Raw genomic sequence first — 13,474 nt, 5'->3', positions numbered from 1 at the left:
CATTCCCCTTTTCCTGTTATTCAGAATGTTCTCCTGAAAATTCAGAAAACAACTAGAAATCTTGCCCGTGACTCCTTTTTGGCCAAGACAGCATTGATTCCCCCTTCTTCACCATCTAGTCAAGGGCAATTACCGCAAGTTACCCCTCAGGATGGACCTACTCACACAGGACAAGGGAACTCTAATACACCCTCAAATGTCCACCCTAAACCTAACTCTGTGGGTGATAGGACTTTGATTCCCTTTAGACACCTTTACACTGAGGACGTGCTACAGGTTCTGCAGGAGGCAGGAAAAACCCACTACCAGAAAATCCTGTCTGTCCAAATGGAAGAGGTTTTCTGTTTGGTGTCTAAACAACAATTTACAACCGCTGGCTGCCAAGCATCCAGTGCTCCTGTGTGAACTGATAAAACGTGGCTTGCCATATTCTTCCATCAAGGCACATTTATCTGCCATCTCAGCATGTTTACCTGTGACTCCTCCCTGGGCATCCAGGTTGGAAGTCGTTATTCCTGAAAGGAATTCTACACATCAGACCACCAAGGAAACCAATTCCTTCCCCATGGGATCTCAGCTTTGTGTTGGAAAAGCTTGCCTTAGCTCCCTTTGAGACGGCTAAGGGCTCTTCTCTACAGCATTGCACGTGGAAGACTATTCTCCTGGTGGCTATTATTACCGCAGCCTGAAGGGTTTCAGAACTGCAGGCCCTCATGGCATCATCTCCTTTCACAGTTTTCCACTGAGACTGGGTATCCCTGTGTACCAACCCATCTGTCATGCCCAAGATAGTGAATGAGCTATGACTGAATCAGACCATCAATCTCCCTACCTTCTTCTCATCTCCACAATCCTCTAGTGAAAGAATCCTTCACACATTGGATGTGCACAGACATCTCAGAAACTACTTTGCAAAGACTAAGTCCATCCATAAGTCTGATAGACTTATTTCCTATCGCCCAAGAGCCCTGGTACATCCTGTTTCCAAGCAGAATATTTCCTCCTGGATTTCTAAAACCATTACCTTTTGTTACACTGCAAATGAGAAGGATCTTCCTTCTCCAGTTATGGCACACACTTCTAGTGTGTGTCTTCTTCTGAGGCCTTCTTTAAAGGTTTGTATACAGCTTCCATTTTGGAGGCAGCTACATGGTCATCTGTTAACACTTTCACCAAACACTACAAATTGGATATTATCTCCAGGTCCAGAGCAGGGTTTGCTAGGGCTATTCTGCATGGATTTGTGGAAAATATATCTGCTCCTCCTCCCAATCCGTATTATGCATGAGCTTTGACATTCTCCCTCATGTTATGGATACTGCAGCATATGAATACAAGAACATAGAATAGTTGTATAAAATCTTACCATAACCATAGATGTCCTTCTGTTCTATATGCTGCAGTATAGTTTTCCCCCTGCCTTCACCCTGAGACTTGCCTGACCTATGGATACTCACTCCCTTCAGGCTGCTGCTTTGTGGCATTCAGTTCTCGGGTAGGTGCTTATTGATGTTCACTTTATACCCGACGTACTCTGAGTGATGTGGGCTACTCACACATACCTTCGCAGTAGCATTTTAACTTTGGTATAATGGATGGATGGATGAGTCAACCGGAGGCGGATTCCCTCATGTTATGGATACTACATCTATGGTTATGGAAGAGTTTACACAACTATTCTTTCTGCCTCTATTGTGCATGAGCAATTGGATGTGCTCAGTATATCTCAAGGATGCATACTGTCCCATCAAAGTAGACAGATGCTACAGGAGATACCTGCACTTTCAGCTGGGAGCCAATCATTTTTAGTTCAGAGCACTGCCCTTTGGGCTCACCATATCCCTCCAGGTGTTCAACAAATGCATAGCAGTTGTAGCAGCTCACATGAGACAAAAGATTCCAGGTGTTTCCATACTTAGATGATTGGCTCCTTACCACTCCCATGAGGCATCAACTTCTTCAAGCCAGAGATTATCTGATTTGACTCTCACACTCCCTGAGCATCATCATAAATTTAAACAAGTCCAATCTGGCTGTGTTGCAGAACCTAGAATTCATATGAACACAGTTGAACAAACAAGTCCAATCTGGCTGTGGTGCAGAACCTAGAATTCATATGAACACAGTTGAACACGAGGGATCAAATAGCTTTCTCCACACTGCATAACAACATTGAGGAATCTTGCATGGCAAGTTTTACAATCCCTGGTGTCCATGTCAGCAGCAGTTTTGTTAGTTCCTGTGGCAAGGTTTTTCATGCAAATTCTTCAGTGGACATTAGCAGTTCAGTGCTCTACCAAACTCTATCCTTTCCAGTCAGACTAACACCAATCTGTAGACGTCATATCCATTGATGGATTCAGCTGGACAACCTTTCATTAGGCAGACCTTTCTCAATTCCCCCAATAACCACAGATGGTTCCCAGTTAGGGTGTGGTGGATCATTACAAGGGAAAGGTGGTGGGATACTAGAATGCATAGCAATGTCCTTGAGATGAGAACAGTTTTCCTAATGTTTCAAGCTTTTCAGGACAGTGTCCCTCTAGGGAGAATTGCTGTTCACATCTGACATGTCTGTTACATCAACAAGCAAGGAGGAACCCATTCTTACCCGTTGTGCAGGGAGGCTGTGAGGGTTTGGGAATGGGTGATAATCTTCTGACCCCCTTCTGGTTGCAATGTACATTCCAGGGAAAACCAGTGAGCTGGCAAACAGACTCAGCAGATCTCTCTTGATTCCACACGTGTGGTGCCCCAAACAATTGGTGGCGAACATGATCTTCCATCAGTGGGCTCAACCTTGCTGTGACCTGTTTACCTTTCCCCTAAACAACAAATGCAGTGAGTTCTTTGCTCTGATATCCCCTCTGGGGGAGTCCCCAAGGGATGCTGTGGTGCATGATTGGCCCCCAGGTCTCCTGTTTGCTTATCCCCCTCTTCCGTGTATTCCAAAATTTCTTCAAAAGGCAAGCAGACTGAAGAGTTCAGTCATCCTCATTGCCCCCCTTCTGGCCTCGACAGATTTGGTTCCCCTTCCTCTGGTCTTATCTGAAATATCCTATGTGGATACTGGAGCCATGACAGGATTTCCTGTTTCACCTGTCAGGAATGCAGCATCCCCATCTTCAGGCTGTCAAACTAACCGCATGGTTTCTCCAATTTCAACCATAGTAAGACAGTCCAGGCTTGCCTCCCCAGTTTGTAACATTCTAGCCTCTCCAAAAGTGTTCTTAGGTCTACAGCAGTAAGTGGAAAAGGTTCATTGTCTGGGCTGCAAGTGAAGATATTGATCCCTTCTTGGCACCTGTTCAGACATTTTGCTTTTTCTTAGTACTCTGTTTAAAGAAGGAGCAAGTTTTTTACCATCAAATTTCAGCTAGTAGCAGTTTCCAATTTTCTTGTGAGTAGGCAGTCTCAATCCTTTTCTACCCTTAGATTATGCAAAGCATTTATGAAAGGCATTTTCTTGCTGAGACCACCCACTAAAGATCCATCCTCATTGTGGAAGCTTACTGTTGTACTGCAGAGTTTAACTCAAGGACCATTCGAGCCAGCAGCTACTTGCAACTTGAAGTTTTTTTTCATGGAAGATAATTCTGTTAGTAGCAATTACTTTGGCAAGCATTATCTTCCAAACCTCCATACATAATTTTTCACGAGGACAGGGTTTCTGTGGATACCACTTCCTCCTTTATGCCTAAGGTAACCATGGAAAACAGTATTAACCAATCCATTCAGTTACCAGTATTCTTTCCAAATTTTTCCAACAAAGGAGAGTATACTCTACATCGCCTTAATGTTCACAGACAACTACATTTTTATCTGCACAGAACAAAGCACCCTAAGAAGTCAGACCAATTGTTCATAGCGTTCTCTACTAGCAAACTAGGTCGAGTGGTATCTATAATCATATTGGCTAAATGGATCACTTTCATTTATTCCCAGAGAGGCTTAGAACTTCCCCGACCTTCAAGAGTGCATTCATCTAGATCTATGGCTACTTCTCCCTTATTTTCCAGAATTCCCATTGATGATATCTGTGCGGCACCACCTGGTCAAACAATCACACCCATTGTTGCGCACTACAAATTAGATGTCATGTCTTGGAACAGTGCTTCCTTCGGCTTGATGGTGCTCTAGCACATACTTCCATGAAGGCCACCCAGGAATTACATAGCTGGGGATTCTGACACTATCATGAGGTGGAATGAAGATGGCAACATTAGATTAGAAAGGTACGTCTTACTATAACTTGGCATCTGTGTTGACCATCTTAATTCCTCCTCACTTTTCCCACCCAGCCATTCACCTGCCTTATCCTTCTAGAGGATCTGTGGAAGATGGCAGGACACCCAAGTTCCATGTCTGAGCCTCAGTTGTCTTTCCTGCTTTTCTGTCCTGGTTTTTTGATGGATGATGTATTAGCAAACTTGATCTGAGGTGCTTGGATGGGTGTAGTGCATTATGGATAAAGGGGAGGAGCTCGAGCGTCGTATCCAAGTCTGGAAGATTTGGCCAAGCTGGATCTGAGAATTGGATCAGAGACCCCATCATGAGGAGGAGTGAAAATGGACAACACAGATGCCAAGTTATGGTAGGATATAACTTTCTATTTTCTTCTCTCGTCTCACACGTTTTGATATTAGAAGGTCACTGGGATTAGGGTGCACTCTTTCTCTCCTTACCTTTTTTCCCTTTTTGCCTTTCAGCACATTTTATATTTCTGTTTATTAATATATTATTCCATTGTTTATTAATATTAAAAAAAATAATTTATTTCTATGTTGTAGGTGTTAAAACACTTAAAACACTTTCTAAAGTATTTTGCTAGGTGTAAGAGTGTTCTTCAGGTAGTGTGTGTAGTTGTTATGCTCTTAATTCTTAAAATCTGTTGTTTTTCTGGTAAAGCCCTGTGTTGGTGTTGTGTTGTGGATCCCCAATTCAGATGCCCACAAGAAGTACATTTTCTGCCTAGGGCCTGAACATCTGAGGTCAGCCTGTGAGATAGTGCCTCTTTTAACCCCAGGGCCATCTCCAGTCGGCACAATAAATTAGTACTTAAGGGCTTACTCACACCCTCTTCATCATCTTCAATTGGGACACAAACCCCTCTAAATCTTGTCATGGCTATGCAGATTCAAAGAAACAAGCATTACAGAAGTCACTGAGGACTTCATCGGAACCCACTGAAAAACTTAGAAAAACTTCAGATCCAATCTCTTCGGATTTGAAGATGGTACCTCCTCTCTTGGATCCACAGTCCTCTTCAGATCCAACAGGAGTGATAATCACCAACTCCCCCATATCATCCACCTCCTACTCTGATCCCAGATCCTTGGATCTGACAGGAGTCAGTTGCCAGAATTTGTAATGAAGCCTGTTTCTCCATGTCTACCCTCAAAATTGTTTGAAATCCCTAGGAAGCATTCCAGGCCTGCATCCATGGCATCATCTAGATCCTCTAGGAGCTTGACTGAGGCAGATATGGACAGGATGATGTGGAGATTTCTCAAGGCTTAGATCCAGATAGCGGTCCTGCCAACTCCATTCCTTCTCGGATCCATGAGTGCACTTGCCCAGCCGATACTGTCTCCTTCTCTGATCCGGCTTGTGGTCTGAGTCCCAGGATCCAAGATCCCCAAGAGAGTTGGCATCAGATCCGAGGAAGCTCCCTTCTTTCCCTGACCAGCCCTGCTCTGATATCTTCATCCTTTGGTCTTTGATCTGGAAAGTTGGTGTCAGGTCCAAGGAGTTGGGTTCGGCTGTTACTTTTGTTAGATCTGTACCTCCCCCTTGTTGCTTCAGCTGTTGACAGCTTAGGTCCGATTCTGTCTGGCGGGCTCAGGTCCGGGGTCAGTCCTGACCTTCCATCCTTGGCTCTGAGGGGGGGGGTATCCCCAGGTCCGCTAGTCTTTTTTGGTATAGAAAGGGCCTTCTCTTTGCATAGAGACTTGCCCTCTCATATCTTGTATCCTTCCCCTCACCCCTTATCGGGTCTAAGCTCTGAGCCCATCTTCCTGTACTTCAGGTTCAGCCAACTCCAAGACGCCTCCATACTCATTCCCCAGAGGGATTCCTCCCTGCTTCCGACACCTCCCCCGAATACCCCACAGAAGAGGTACTGTGGAAGACGATATGCAAGCGGAGGCACATAGGCTCCCCTATGGAGACTTTCATAGAAGACACCAATTTTGATGAGGGAGAAGGATCCCCCAATCACCACCTGACTATGTATCCTTTGGGGGCATCCTGGAAATCCTCAAGCAGAAGGGTGGCTGGTCTTCCCAAACTCCTTCTGAGGAGTCTGTGTTCCTGGAGGCTTTTGGGAGGTTGGCCCATCTACATCTTTGGGTGACCCCCTGGCCCAGGTGGATGAACTTGTTGATCTAGTTTCCTGCTGGGCTTGAAAGGACCCAGACACTATTGAGTCATCTTCAAATACCCAGATAAATTCTTAGTTCCTCCCTCAGCCAAACCCCACTTGAGTAAGGGTATCCCCATTGATGCCATAGTTGTGGCAGCAGCCACTAAGAAGGAGCTAGCTGAGCAGAGCTCCACTGTCCATCCATCGAACAGGGAGTCCAGAGTAATAGACAGGTTTGGAAAGCACATCTGTGCCTCAGCCACTTTCCCATGGAGGTCAATAAATTACCTGGTGCATTTCCCTCGTTTACAGAGGGATTTGATCAAGGAGCTTTCAAACTGTCTCGCTGAGTCCATGTCTGAGGAGGATTTCAAAAAGGTTTCTCCTCAGATGTTCTTTGTGTTTCACTGTTTAGTCTTTGTTTTTGAAGCTGGCGTCGGTTTTATATAAAATGCTGTGGCCAGAAGACACCCTCAGAAGCGGCTCCAGACCCATACGAGGGAGAGACATCCGCAGGTACAACATTTTGAGAATCTTGCGGCGTGCCGGACTCCACATGGGTCTCGGTAGAGGCGACTCGAAAGTAGCGGGTATCAGGGGCTGTGAAAGCGCCTCACTGAGTACCGGCGACTGACTTAGGAGAAGCTTCCTCGACGGTCTGTCTCTGTCCTTTTCTTTGCGTTTTTTGTGAACTCTGGTAGTCGGACTGCTATCCGACGACATTTCAGGATAGTTAAATCTGTTTCCAAAATATTTTGAAACAAAGATATACCGACAACTAGGCATGTTATGATCAGGGCCTAGGAAAGGAATACAGTATAAATGGAAATCCTTGTGAGGTATTTGCCTCCCACAAGTAATGCAGTTATTAACTTTTACTGACATTGGTATGGAGCAAGAAAATGTTTCCCCAGTGGGGTACTTAGCTTTAGTGAAGACTTCGGTTCTGAAACTCGAATTTGAAAATTTCAGGAGTCGGCCGACCGGCACTTGCGAACTGCTTCTACTTCGGGCACTGCGCAGCAAGAAAAACTAAAGAAAATGGCGTTGGCTGCCTGTTTTATACCCCTGACGACCTGACGTCATGGAAGAGGAGACAGCAACCGACGCAGGACCCAAGACTTTGGAATTCAGACCAACTGAGGGCAACCTGCCAGCAGATTACCCAAATGTAATGACTGCAACAGTGAATACACTCGAACATCTATATTTATGGTAAGTGTACACAACTGTACTTTAGCTACTCTGTCATCGGTTGCCAGTTCATCAGTGAGGCTGATCCCCACATAGAGGAGGGGGCTTCATGAGCAGCTGGTTCAGGCAAAACCCTTCAAGGCATCCTTGGTTAATTCCCCCTTTTGATAGGTTCTCCTTGTTCTGGCCATCAGTGAAAGATATCACAAAAAATGTATGGGTGCTAAAATTTATATCCAGAGGTTACAACATACCCTTTTCCCTTCACCTCCTATACAGAGGAAGAAACTCCCTGAAGTTCCACCCAGTCAGAGGGAACACACAGATCAAGAAGTTCAAAAGCTGCTACAAAAAAAAGTTATCCAGGAGGTCCCATCTGAACAGATAGGATTCGCAACTGGACTCCCGCTTCTTTTTAGTGCCAAAGAAAATAGGGGACCTGAGACCAATTCTGGATCAAAGAAGTTTGAATCAGTATGTAAAGAAGTCAAAGTTCTGAATGGTTACAGTTCAGTTATTCTGCCTCTTCTGCACATGGATGATTGGATGTGCTGTATAGATCTCCAGGATGTGTACTATCAGATCAAAATAGGCACTCCAGGAGACACCTGCACTTTCGGCTGGGAGCCAGTCACTGCCAATTCAGACCACTGCCTTTTGGACTCACCACAGCCCTGGGTATTCACCAAATGCATGGCAGTCATGGCATGAAGTTTCTTTCTTGGAAACCGTATTTTTGGTAGCTATCACTTCAACAAAAATAATTTCTGAACTCCAGGCTCTATCTGCTAGGCCTCCTTATATTATTTTCCATAAGGATAGGGTATTTTTATGAACCAGCCCTTCCTTTTTGCCTAAAGTGGCCACGGAGAATAACATTAACCAGTCCATACAATTACCAGATGTTCATCGTGTTACCCTGCTGCAGTCATCACACTTGGGTTATCCTGTCGTCAGGCCAAGTGTGATGACGGCAGCAGGGTGTACACTCGAACATCTACATTTATGGTAGGTACAAAACTGTACTTTTTATTTCCAAACTGTACTAATAAGGGTGAATATATGCTGCACCTTCTCGATGTCCCACAGGCAATTATGTTTTTATCTTCACAGGACAAAACAGTACAGGAAGTCTGATCAGCTGCTTGTATCCTTTTCCCCTAACCGCTTGGATCAAGCAGTAGCCAAAATTACTCTTCATTAGCACTCTTCAAGAAAAATCTTGATGAGTGGTGGGAAATAGAAAATACACCCAGGGATCACTTCTGTGTCTGCTCGACAGTGGCACAGGAAAATAACTTTCGTGGGTGGCGTAAGCCAGGGAATCTTGTTGGCTAGGCTTACGTAGGCCCTTGGGCCGATAGCCTAGTACCTACCTATGAATTGTGCTTGTACGCAGTGGGCTGTTTAGATTTTTTTGTTCTGAAGAATCCCCTTATGTAATAGGGACGAAAGCACTTAACTTTCAATAAAGAAAAAAGACCTTGGGTGTCGTCCACAGCTTCAGGCTTCAGACTGTTAAAACACAATTTATTAATTGCTTAAAAAGTGAAGCTGACAGGATGTAAACTTCACTAGAATATGGTGAACTGAAAAAAGTTAAGTATCCAAGCAGTTGTCATCCACAGCTTCAAACTTCAGGCTGTTAAAACTCAATTTATTGAAAACTTAAAAAGTGAAGCTGACAAAATGCAAGCTTCACTGAGATGCTGAAATAATTAGCGTAGTAATTAACATCCACAACTTCAGGCTTCAAGTTGTTAAAGCACAGTTAATAGATGCTTTGTAAGCAAAGCTGACAAAAACATATACTTCACTGGAGTGTAAAAAGCTGATGAAATTGTCCAAACGATAAGTGCTGTCAGCAGATTCCTTCTTCAGATCATATAAAAGTGTGGTTAGCTCTTCCTGTTTATAAAGGAAATACAATCAAGAGCTGGTAGCTAATTGTCTTTGGTGTTCTTAAAGGCACAGGACAAAAATAAATGTTCAAAGTGGAGATTTGTCTCCTATAATGTAGTTCAATGTTAAAAATGCTAGAATCATGTATTAATGTTTGGTAGGTTTCTTCTAGATTTTAGAACAGGTCTGAGAGGTACTATTGTATTAAGACCTGGGGTCGATTGGCTCTAAAATTGTTGATCCAAAAGATCTCTCTCAATTCTGTCCTGTTATGGACATCTCCTTCCCTGATGTTTTGGGTGACCACTTCCACTGCTTTGAACAAGAAATTATGCGTAGGATGGACCAATACGTGTGCTGCTAAGGCATTATGTGGAACTTTTCTGATCAATGTCTCTGACATGTCGTAGAATACGATCCTTTAATCATTGGTCAGTTTTACCAAGATAGAAAGCTTGGCACTTGCGACAGGTAGCCAAATAGATAATATGGCTAGTAGTACAATCAGCATAAACATCGAAATGAAAGTTACGTCCTGATACTGGGTGGAGAACTTTCAATAAAGTATTTTTGTTTGTGGTCGTAGTGCGTGCCTTGGTTTTAACCACAACTGGAAGTTTTTTGTTCGAGTTTTGTTGGCTTCTTGGGTCAGAGCTTTTGATTTTACTAACTGTATAAGTAAAGTTTACTGCTTGTTTATGTAGCAGATTTCCCAGAAATAGGGGATACTAAAGGAAACTAGGTTCTTGTTGGATCCAAAGAACCCCCCCCCCCCGAAAGGTATTATGTGCAACTTGTTAAATCTGCCTGAAGTATGCATGAAATGGATACTGATGCTACTTAAATGCATTCACCAGACCCGAAACGATAACTATTTTTATTTATTATGTTGGTAGATGACTCTGATTAATTGATGGAGGTCTTGGTGGTTGCTACCTTGGCCATCATAGCTTATTTTTCCTGAGCATAGTCACCTTTGATTCACTTCACTTGGCAACAGCTGCTGCTCTTTGCGTTGTTTCTACACTATCCTCCTTTTGTTGCTTCTTTAAGCAGTTTTGTGTTGGGGAGAGGATAGATTTTAGATACGTGAGAATAATCCAGTAAAGTTGTTGATATTTCTAAGAGGAAGGGATTTGGCATTTATCTTATTTTTGGACTTTAAATGTGACCAGTCTTCTAGACATAACTTTTATTTTACTGAACTATTTTAAGTGTCATCTATTAAATTGCTTTTTGTTTTGTATTTAAATAGGAAATAAGTGTATTTTTACTGTACCTTTTTAAGTGGCATCTATTAAGTTGTTTTAATTGTTTTGTTTTGTATTTAAACAGGAAAGAAATGTACATATGGTCATAAATGTAAATACTACCACCCAGAAAGAGGAACCCAGCCACAGCGATCTGTAGCAGATGAACTTCGTGCTAGTGCAAAAATCACAGCATCTAAAACTGTAAATGAAGTAGGCTTAGTAAAAAGCAACAGTGTTCCTGCCAGCATCAAAACTGATTGCACTTCCGATGTCAAGCCCACAACTCCTAAAAGACAGTCTGATCAAAGCTTGAAGTCCCCTGCGTACCAAGCCTTTGAGGAGAAGCTGTCAATCAGAAACAAATTTGAAGCAAGGTCTGTACCATCTTTAGTATGCACTTCTAACACTTGTTCTGCAGTACCACCCAATACTGTTGCTGCTGTGTGCAATCCGCTACCTTCTGGAACTCATTTCTCACCTCAGGATCGATCTCAAGGGCAGTACTGTCAGATAATGAAAGTTGCAAAAAACCACATGTCGTCATCATCCTCTTCTTCGTCCTCTTCATCCTCCTATAATGACCAGTATCCAAAATGTGAGTCACCAGTAGATATGGGGTATTACTCCATGTTGAATGCCTTTTCAACTCACAGTATATCTGGGCAACGAAGCCCTGACCGACGGTTGTCTCTAGATACTGATTATGTAGTTAATTCTGTAGCTTCTGATTGCAGCAGTGAAGGAAGTGTGAGTTGTGGAAGCAGTGATTCCTACATAGGATACAGTGATCGGTCCTATATGAACTCACCAGATCCATTATTGGAAGAAAACCTGAAATGTCAGCATATGCATGCTCATGGACGTCATCATTCACATTCATTTATGCATAACAATCATGATCCTTTAACAAGAATGCAGAGCTACAGTCATGAAGAGCCAAAGTCCCCTTATAAGTCTCCTCTTCCGTATATTGCTTCACATTTGCAGCACCCAATTGTTGCTGCCAGATCTAGTTGTCCAGTTGATTACCCTGCTCCACATAGTTCACAGCATTCACAGAACTCCCAAGTAGGAAGAACATTACTTGCTACGAGAATTGATAGCATCTCTGATTCGCGCTTATATGATGGCTCACCTGTACGGCAAAGAAAAATATACCCAGCTCAGGAACGGCCAGTAAATTGGGAGAGATCAAACTATGGAAAAGAGCCACCTGTGTATCATCAGACTTATTCCTTGCCCAGTAATCCTGCACCCTCTTGTTATGATCACTTCAGCTACCAAAGTTTGCCTGAAAAACGAGAACAGTCATGGGGACTGACTTGGAGTGGAGTACCCAAGGACCCTTCTAATTCACCTAGATATCAGGATTCTAGAGAACAGATTTTTATAAACCTTTGTAACATCTTCCCTTCTGATCTTGTGAAAATTGTGATGAAAAGGAATCCTCACATGACAGATGCTCAGCAGCTTGCTGCAGCTATATTGACAGAAAAATCACATTTAGGTTATTAGGTTGACACATCTTTGAGGTGTTTAATTTCCTGTTCAGCACAACTGCTGCGGGAGGTTTGCTACAATAGCATTTCTGATCTCCTCACCAGGGAGGTAAATATAGTAAAACATTTATGTGAAATACAGAGTGATCTGTATGTTTGTAGCCCATGCAATGAGATGCAACACATGGTTGTTGTAATCTCACTTAAAATTTTAAGGGCATGGATATGATTCACTTACCAGAATGACAACAGAACTTCCAGTAGCTGATTTAACAGTGTCACTAAGTAGATCTGTTCTGTCAACTGATCATTGTATCCTTTTGGCTATGCCACTTGAGGTATTTCTTTCTGCTGGAAGAGTATTGTTTCCTCTTCTTGCATTTTAGAGCACTTTAGGTGCTGAAAATGTCTCCAGCAAACTTTAGTTGTGTTCTTAAGCTTAACTCTGTAATTTTCTTATATGTCTATTTATTTATTTATTTATTTATTTTATTTTTGTGTTTGCAACACGAAAATGAAACCTCTGAATTAATTAATATGGCTTTGGGCAGTGCATCATGTATTGACAAAAGCTGCAGAGGGTGATCTTATTGGTCCGATATTGTCTATACTTGTTAACCAAATCGGGAGGGGGTGGGGGTGGGTACGGATAACTTCATAGAATAGTGATGCATCAGAAATATCCAGTACATTAGTAGAACAGGTCCAATTGCACACAAGTCATTATCAAGTAGATGTCTAAATTATTGCCATATACTTATGTTCTAATAATGCAGCTGTCCTAAGGGATCTGGGTAGAGCCAATGTTCAACTCGTGTTAATCCCTAGTTTAAAAAGCATGTCTGGATATGTGGAACCATAATAAAAAAAATCTTCATTATTTATCGTGCAGATAAGCCGTATAGAAAGTTAATAGCAGCAAAAAATAATAAACATAAATAAATAGTAAAGAGCAGCCATTTTATTTCATAGAGTATGGGTGTTAGAATACTTAAAATTACAGGCACAGAAGACTGACAGACTGTTTGTATGCTAAACACAGCTTTGAACTCTGAGAAGCATGCAGTTTGGAAGACTGCCAAAGGTTACAGATGTGGGAAATACTGAGTAATTGGCACCTCATGGAAGATCTTCCATATCTCATGCTGAGAAAATGTAATGGTTGGATTTACTAGATTATCGGTAATAGAATGCTAAATTTGGCACATTTCAGTCATTTGATCTTATTTTTATTTTTAAATGCATTTCTTACAAGTGGATTG

At 42.5% G+C, this 13,474-nt stretch overlaps 1 protein-coding gene across 1 annotated transcript in view; it reads left to right on the top strand.

Annotated features, from left to right (window-relative positions):
• ZC3H12C (zinc finger CCCH-type containing 12C) overlaps positions 1–13,162 on the top strand; it is a 581,667-nt gene extending 568,505 nt beyond the window's left edge. The window contains exon 6 of the mRNA XM_044072719.1: positions 10,796–13,162. Coding sequence (XP_043928654.1) covers positions 10,796–12,228 — 1,433 coding nt within the window. The 3' untranslated portion in view covers positions 12,229–13,162. The remainder of the gene's footprint in view (positions 1–10,795) is intronic.
• The last annotated feature ends 312 nt before the right edge of the window (positions 13,163–13,474 follow it).

The sequence above is a fragment of the Protopterus annectens genome, chromosome 5.part0 (assembly GCF_019279795.1).
Source record: "Protopterus annectens isolate FY-2018-M chromosome 5.part0, PAN1.0, whole genome shotgun sequence".
Classification (NCBI taxonomy): domain Eukaryota; kingdom Metazoa; phylum Chordata; order Ceratodontiformes; family Protopteridae; genus Protopterus; species Protopterus annectens.
The sequence above is the reverse complement of the archived record's forward strand: the minus strand, read 5'-3'. Positions and strand labels throughout refer to the sequence as shown.